Here is an 8,647-nt window from a genome sequence, read left to right as displayed (position 1 = left end):
AAATCAGCATCTCATCATGAATTATCTTCAGGATAAAAATAACTATTTTCTAGATTTTCTAATATGTTCTCTGTAATAAACAACTTTTCATGAAATCTATAAAATTGAACCCCCAGATATTGGCCCTAGTGCTTTAAAACCGTTTTTATCTAGATATTCTAGTGCTGTGAACACATGGGTTCTGTGTGTATTAACAAGATATGTTAAATATGTGTGCGTTACTATGAGATATGTTCATTTACCACTAAGAAAAAGAGCTTTTAAGGATTTTTTTTCCCTCACAAAATTATGCCTGAACAGAATTGTGCCTGGTAAATCAATGAATTACAAGAAAACACAGTCAAAGTAGAGTCAAACTTATCTTTTATTGAACTGAGGGAGGTGAATGAAAGCATGTGTGATGTGTAGGGAAAAAACAAGTGTAAAACTTGTAATTTTACAATTTAGTAAAATCTCATTGCATGATTGGTGTCACATTATAGATATTTTGAATTTTAGGGAGAGAAATGTTCTGTAGCTGGTACAAGAAAAACATCTTAGATGTTATTATAAGTGTATGTTCACAAGATATTGTTGTAAAGTTCAAGATGTTAGTAGTAACAACATAAAGGATATACTTTATATATTGGTATTTGGATATTCATGTCAATGTTTCAGATATGGGTAAATTTTTTTAAGTGTCTGAAACAGTGTACCCTCAAAGGATAAATCATTTAAAGGAATATGGCAACTTTCCAGTTTGTCTGAATGGTGGATGGTATTAACAGCCATAGGTTAACTAAATTTTACAGTATTTGAGTAGCATGAATATATGTGATTATTCAATATAATGTCCATTCTCAATGAAAGTTGATATAGTCTCAACTCCTGATGCTTTTGCCAATTCATAGCTTAAAAGTGCTTTTAAATGATAAAGACATACATTCGTATTTTAATATACTACCATATAGTCACACAACTAATACAATCTGCACAAAGAGATTTTAATGTTTTTCTGTTTTAATACACTTCAAATAATTCTCTTTAATGATAGGGTCATTAGCTTTTAGAAGTTTAGAGTAAATCATTCTCTTCTATTACAATTCAGACATCTTAATATTTCTTAGAACTGTCAGACTTTTTCAATCAGCTTTTAAAAGTTTAAGGTAAACAAATCATTTTCTTCCAATACAATTCAGATATTTTAAGATTTCTCAGGATTGTCAGAATTTTCCAATCATAAAAACAACTTTTCTAGATACATGTATGAGGTCTGTGTGTATAATTTTTCCTCAATGTAACACTCTTCCTTCCCCAACCAGAGAAATCTTTTTGTCTTCCTTCTCATTTTCTTGATAATCCTGAACTGTAATAATTATATGATATACAATGTGTATATTGTACATAGACAATGTGCATATGTACATTATACATAATACATTTTAATGTCATTTTGTATTACCATTTGCTTAAAGGATGTTTCATAGAATGGTAGAACCAATACAATGACACATTTTTTTTCTTCAGATGGGTTGACTGAATCCTTCTATAGTACTTACTGCACAATTATGGCTTTAAACAAAAGTCACAACAAATTCTTATGTTTTGTATCATGTTGTGAAGTGTATTCCAAATGAAAAATGGAGGGAAAAGTGCATGACATCATGCTTCACGGTTTGGCATACATCTATCCATCATTTTTACATGTAACTATGACCTAGACTACATACATAATGTATAGTTATTATAAAAAGTTATATATTATGCCACAGTACTAAAAATAAAATATATTCTTCTCAAATAGTGAAAATAAGGTATCCTTCGTGTTTTTAATCACATACATTTTCTCGTTTGACCACGCCTCTTCTTTTTCCCGTTGTAAATGAAATAATGTCCAACATTTTAATTAAACAATAATGAGAGAATGTAGACAATTTCCGGGCCATTAAGGCCTCAAAAAGGTGCTAAGATGATTAACTTGTCATGAATGGCAGAAATCCCCTCCGGATACGTTCAATACATGGTAAAAATATAAAAATAAAAGACAAATAAATATAAATATCTTCTCAGTTATTGAAAAATCTAAAGTTCAGCTGTACCTTATTACGAGTATGGTCTTGGATATGCGTTATTGCTGTATCTTGAATAGGTACAGCAACTAACTGATGCCACGAGTATCCCCCACTGATTTGTAAGCCATCAATCGGCTGTGACCTATGCTTGGCCAGGAAGACGCGGAAGGGTTTTCTGAGTTCTCCGTAAGGAAGGAAGTCTATTTTTCCGAGGCGCTACTCTCGCAGACCGGGGAGCATCAGTCTCCAGCCGCAGCTCGTCTCCTCGCCCTCCACCCATCCCGGGGGACCATGACCTGTCCAGGCGAGAGGGAAAGGAGTGGAACTAGGTCCCTTTCCCTTCACTCCTAAAGGTTACTGCCCTTCTCCCGAAGCTCCTGTGTTCTCCTGTGTTCGGGAAGCAGGCACTTACAAGTGAACGCGATCGGAGGAGAGGCTGAGGGCGGGGACGTCCTCCAGAGCTGTACTCCGGCCTCGTCTGCTGCTGTGTCGCCCCCGCCACGCGTGCCTACGTTTCCTTGAACCAAATGAAACGTAGGAAAACTTAAGAACCCGGGGGAAGCGGGGTAGGGGTAGCCCCAACCTAGTCGCAGGGCAACAGGTAGGGACTGAGGCAATTGGCAGCGGCCGAGGTCACCCCAGCCATTGTGTCCCACCCGCAGTCCCCGGCCCAGTTCTGTCCGCGTGGTCCCTGGGCTGCCCTGGGCGCTCAGATAAGCGGGAAGCGGCCCTGGCCGCCGTCGTTTGACTCCCCCGCGCCGCCACCTCGCGGGCGGCCGAGCACAGACACAGGCAACACAACATCCCCGGGACTGAGCTGCTGCAGCCGCATGGACTCCTCGTAGGTTGGCAGGTACTTGACCTCCTCGTAGCTGGGCAGCTGCAGGAAGACGGGAGAGACTACGCGCAGCTCATGCTCCGAGGCGCAGGAGGTGGCCGAACGCCCGCCGCCTGCCCTGCCCCGGCCACCGCCGCCACTGTCCAGCAGCGAGTCCTGAGAGCCGGCAGCCGCCTCGTCGCGCAGCAGCGCGGGCGAATCATCGTCGTCGTCGTCCGGCGGCACTGGGGCCCCCGGCTGCCCTGCGCACCCCGGTGGCCCCGGCCGCCCCTGCCCCGGCCGCGCCTGCCCGCGCGGATACCTGCGTGGACTGGGGCAGATGATGCGCTGCAGGAAGTAGCCGATGGCGAAGAGCACCAGCAGGATAAGCAGCCCGGAGAGCTTGCGGACAAACCAGCCCACGTTGTCGAGGAAGGCGTGCAGCGGCAGCTTGCAGCAGCGCACCGCGGTGGCATTGGCCGCGTCGCAGCAGCGCTCCCGCTCGCCGCATGCCAGCTCCGCGCAACCCCCGCCGCCCCGCGAGGGCGCCACCAGCGCTAGCGTCAGCAGCAGCAGCAGCGGCAGCAGCGGCGGCGGCGGCGGTGCCACCGACAGGCCCTCGGCCGTGACCCCCAGTCCCCACATGGCTCGCGGGCACCGTCGCTAAAGTCCGGGGCAGGGGAAACAGTCTGTCTGCGTATCCGTCGGCCCCTCCCGTCGCGCTCGGTTTGAGTCCCGCGCGCCGTCTCCCGCGCCTCCGCTACCTGCGGCCAGAGCAGTCCTCACTTGGCCACGCTTGGGCGGAAGGAGGAGCCCGAGGCGCGCCGAGGCTGCAGGAGGCGGCCGCTTCCCGCCGCCAGAACAGCCTCCTTAGCTTCTGACCTTAACCTGGCGCGCCCAGCCGCTCCTTTCGGGTGCAGGGCGTTCGGAGCCGCCCAAGATGGCAGAGGCAGCCTGCGCTGGGTTGCCGTGGGCATCTTGGCCACGGCCGGCCGCGCTCTTCCAAGTCCCCCCTGGGGACCCTCTGGGGCTGGAAGGGTTAACACTCAGAGCTCAGCATGGGAGCCTCCTGATTTTGATTAATTCACCCGTCTTGCTCTTTCCCCGCCGTACGGGCGGGGGCTCTTGCTCGCGGAGGTGTCTCACTTTTAAGTGATTGGATTTCCCCGGGAATGTTATTTAAATTGACTTGCGACTAGGATTCGCTTACCATCCTTCTTGTGATCTTTCTGATTAAAAATGGATGATGGCCATTAATGGCTAACGCAGCCCCGCAACCATCTCCAAGCTTGGGGTGGGTGTGGGGGTGGGTGTGGGGGTGGAGGGGTTGGGGACCGCGGGATGGTTCTGCTTTCAGCCAGAGCCAGGGGGCTGGAAATCTGGTACCACCAGAAGACCTCCAGAACAAATGGAGACTTCTCCTGAGAGGCTAAGGTCAGGGTATCACGGAAGAATTCGCAGAGGGGCAGGGGGTTCTCCGCCAAGGTTGAGGAAGGAGAGGAGAGGGTGCATATATTTCTCCAGGGGCTCATCCGACAAGCTCCCACTGCACCCAAAGGACAGAGCAGGGGTTTGGGTTTGGGGTGGAAGAAGGCCTCTCCAGGATAAGTAACACATCTGTGAAATGTCAAAGGGGAGATGTTAGTGGTTGGCAACGTTCCTGAGCATTGATCTGCTCTAAAGGGTCTTTTTCAAGGTTATTCCTGTTTGCAAAGTTTGCCTTAAAGGAAGGATGTGCTCCCATTTAGCGCATGGGGTAACCACTCCCGGGTTAAGCTCCTGGTGCACACGGGAGGGATGGTGGTTTCTGTGGCCCCCGACAGGCACCACCTGCTGGGTGGTGGCCTTCAGGAACTCCTTAGAATGACACCATGAAGAAGCCAGGAGCTTGTGCTTTTATTAAGGCAGACGGAAACAATCATCCTTACTGGATTAAGATTTATTAATTCCCTTACCCCTTGAACATTAAGTCTCCTATAGAGAAACCAAAAGGGAAATCCCATAGTCATTGGAAGAAAAAGTAAAAGCAAAGGAAAAATATGGAGACATGCAAGACTCAACTGTAGGTCAGGTAAAAGCAAAGATTTCTCTCAGAGTAAGTCACATTGTATCTCCCTGATAGCCTTATGGAATAAGGTTAGGGATGCTAGTTCAATTTAGACAGGTCATTGCTCCTCCTAAATGAAAATATTTATTTATTTATTTATTTCTTCTGTCTTTTCTCTTTTTAGGGCCGCACCCGCAGCATATGGAGGTTCCCAGGCTAGGCGTCTAATCAGAGCTGTAGCCTCTGGCCTGCACCACAGTCACAGCAATGCCAGATCTGAGCTGTGCCTGCAACCTACACCACAGCTCATGGCAACCCAGATCCTTAACCCACTGAGTGAGGCCAGGGAGTGAACCCACAATCTCATGATTCCTAGTCGGATTCATTTCTTCTGTGCCACGATGTGAACTCCTTTAAAAAATTTTTTTTTCTCTAAATGAAAATATTTTAAATATATCTGCAGCTGGGAACACCTCACTTTGCCTCCCAGTCCAAAGCAATCCTTTCTTCTGGGAAAAGCTCCAAAGTGTCACTCTATCGAGCTACTTCATGTGAAGCTTGGTTGGACCCAAGTCCTTCTTCTAAGTTCTCCTAAAGCCACATTTCTCTGTGCCATCATCTGTCTCTCAGTAGTGAGGCCTGAAACCAATTCTGTAAAGACTGACTAATGAGAGGTTTTAAATTGTTGTTTAGATAACAGGGTGGAAATAATTCATTTTAAAACAATGAAAATTGTGTTATTCTTTAATTTTTTTATTTTTTTATTTTTAGGGCCATACTTGCAGGATATGGAGGCTCCCAGGCTAGGGTAGAATCAGAGCTGTAGCTGCCAGCCTATGCCACAGCCACAGCAACTGCCAGATCCAAGCTGCATCTGCAACCTACACCACAGCTCATGACAACGCTGGATCTTTAATCCACTGAACAAGGCTGGGGATGGAACCCTCATTCTCATGGATACTAGTCAACAAACCACTGAGCCACGATGGGAACTCCTCTTTCATGCATTCTCTTGCCAAATTTATACTCAACATTTTCTATATTCAAGCATCTCTGCTAGGTGCTCACTGATATAGAGAAATGAATGACTCCTCCCCAACATGGAATAAACCTAGGTGCATAGTCCCAGCTGCTACTAAATGGAGTAAAGGAGAGATTCCACAGAGGGGAACAGATGGCAGTTTCTTCTCTGACCAGGACTCATTCTTACTTTCCCAAAGGAAGAATGAAATTAATGAGTTTCAAAGAAGTCTCAAGGATAAAAGTTTTTCTCACTTGAGATGGCCTTTGAGTAGGAAGTCGAAAAAAATGTGAAGACCTGTTTGGGTTTTTATTATCTGATCTTTTAGGATTTCTGCTAGTCATAGTAAGAACAGTGGCAAAAGTACAGGGGAAGTTGCATAGTTGCTGATTCATAAGTGAAAGTGCTCTGCTTACTGTTATTTTGAAATTTCTTAACAATTAGCATTTAATTCTGCTGCCTTTAAGGGAGTTAGAATTTGTTTGCAGAGTATTAGGACAAAGTAGAAAAACAATATAGATCTTTTATGAAATAAAACATTGGCTGAATTACTTATATGAAAACAAAGAAAAGGATGAGGTCTGCAAAATGAGTATGGAATGGACTTTTATTTGATTTTTTTTCTTTCTCAATTGATAGTCCCAAAGCACCATCCATTAAAGACCCTCTGTAGAAACTGGCGCCTCTTTATTTCTTCTCTGATCTCTCAGTCTCACTTTTATTTGCAGTGTAATTTATTGTGTACAGCCTTTTGAAGGAAAGGAAAGAAACTCTATAGCTTTAAAAGCCCTAGAAAAGACACCATCTTCATTACTCAGTGTCCTTATTCTTCATATTTATTTAACACACAAATAATGCTTTAGACTTAGCTCCCAGGAAGTCATAATTCAAGCCACTTAGTGAGGGAGAGGGAATTTAATTCTTTGTTTCATAGAATAATTGAAAAATAAAGGAAGATCACAATGTAGAAATTAAAAAGAAACCTTATTTTGGTGAAAATTGGCACCAAGTTGTGTGTAAGTAAGTGGGTGCAGGGAAAAAGAAAAACAGATGGAAGGGGGATGGGGACTGATTTTTATCCAAGAAGTACAGTCTCTTGGAAAATAGTTTGATGACTATTAAGAACAATTAACTGCTTTATCTTGCTGACATGCTTGAAGAATATTTTTTGAAAGTTTTATCTCCCTGTTATTTACATTCATGTGAATGAGTGCCAAATTAGCCACACTTTTCTACTTTTTAGAACATAAGAAATAAACAGGACACAACCAAACTGGCTACTGTTTCACTTGTGCTTTGGGGAGTTATACTGATAGCTTGAGAAAGATTGGGTGGCCACATCATGCAGTTTCTGTTCTGTTACATGGCACCTGGTCTAGAAGGGACTTTCCTCTGATACCTGTTGACTGTAAGTTTGTGCCTTTAAACCTAGGAGGCAAGAGCTCTGCCCTTTTCTTTCTTTCTCTCTCTCTTTTTTTTTTTTTTTTGGTTTTTATTTTTTCCATTATAGTTGATTTATCTTTTCATAGCCTTTCCTCAAAACATCTAAACATGGGCAGTTGGGACCTTGAAAACCATCCTGTCTCCAAGAACCCCTGTTTTGGGGTGTGCAGCATTTTTCCTTACTACTAACTTGCTATTAGAGCTGATTTATTGGGGTCCTCCTGGGCATAGCAGGTTAAGGATCCAGCATTGTCACTGTGGCTGCTTGGGTGGCTGCTGGCTTGGGTTTCATCCCTGGCCAGGGCACTTCTGCCTTCCACATGCATGGGCAAAAAAAACAAAAAACAAAAAACAAAAAACTACTTAACCTCCTTATAGTTTCCCTCCATTTGCAATATATCCTCCCTGAGCAATGGTAAATTGAGGGTTTTATGGTAATAGCATATATTTGCATAGGTGTGCCTACCTAGAAATGATTTGTGTTCTGAAAAAATCTGCTTTGAAATACTTTTCAAAATCACATCTCTTTCCTCATTCATTTAATAAATATGATGAGGGCCTGCTCTGAACCAAGTATTGTTTTCTGTTCTGGGGATACTATGAAATCAAGCAGTTCTCTGTCCTCAGGGAGCTTGCCTGGAAGGGAGAAAAAAACAACAGATGCTAATCAGTCAAATTAAAAGAATCTCTATTTCCAGATAAAGATCAATTATTTTAATGGAGAAGAGCAGGGGCTCTGAGTTTTTACACTGGATGTTATTTGGACTAGAGTGGAGTGGGGGTGTCAGCTGGAAAGGCCTCCATAAGAAAGAGCTCCTTAAGAAAGGGCAAAGCCAAAAGAAAGGGTGTGTTCTAGGCAGAGGAAAATTTATGGGGACAAGTTCCTGAGGGAACTCTTAATGCTTCCTGTGTCATTTCTTAGGCTTGGCGTAAAGCCTGTGCAATTGCTGCCTCAACAGTTGAGACCATCTTGTAGTTTAGCTTTAAGTAGAATCAAACCATGCCTCACAGTTCAATTTTAAACCAAACCTGGTTCCCTGCAGGGTTTATAACAGATTGTGTGAATATAGTTACCTCTGCAATGCTGCTCAATCTTTCCTTAGGGACCAGGAAAGTTCCAACGCTGTTTCCTGTTCTACCTCCACTCACCTGACTTAGAGTAGAATCTGGATTTCCTTTCAACTCCATGAGTTGGCAGCTTGCCAACAAAAGGCTTCTTCAAGCCAAATGCTTGAAATGGAGTAAAGTGAAAGTGGGATGGTTTGTAT

The 8,647-nt window shown here is 44.2% G+C and overlaps 1 protein-coding gene across 1 annotated transcript; it reads right to left on the bottom strand.

The window, feature by feature from the left end:
• Positions 347–4,148, bottom strand: C13H3orf80 (chromosome 13 C3orf80 homolog). Its single transcript, XM_021069728.1, has 2 exons — positions 2,464–4,148; positions 347–2,347 (listed from the first exon to the last, which is right to left on the bottom strand). The coding sequence occupies exon 1, from the start codon at positions 3,511–3,513 to the stop codon at positions 2,761–2,763; it is 753 nt and encodes a 250-aa protein (XP_020925387.1). The 5' UTR covers positions 3,514–4,148; the 3' UTR covers positions 347–2,347; positions 2,464–2,760.

The sequence above is a fragment of the Sus scrofa genome, chromosome 13 (genome assembly GCF_000003025.6).
Source record: "Sus scrofa isolate TJ Tabasco breed Duroc chromosome 13, Sscrofa11.1, whole genome shotgun sequence".
In the NCBI taxonomy this organism is placed as follows: domain Eukaryota; kingdom Metazoa; phylum Chordata; class Mammalia; order Artiodactyla; family Suidae; genus Sus; species Sus scrofa.
The sequence above is the reverse complement of the archived record's forward strand: the minus strand, read 5'-3'. Positions and strand labels throughout refer to the sequence as shown.

Coding starts and splice junctions, on each gene's coding strand:
- C13H3orf80 (XM_021069728.1), bottom strand. CDS start 3,513: ATGTGGGGACTGGGGGTCACGGCCGAGGGCCTGTCGGTGGCACCGCCG.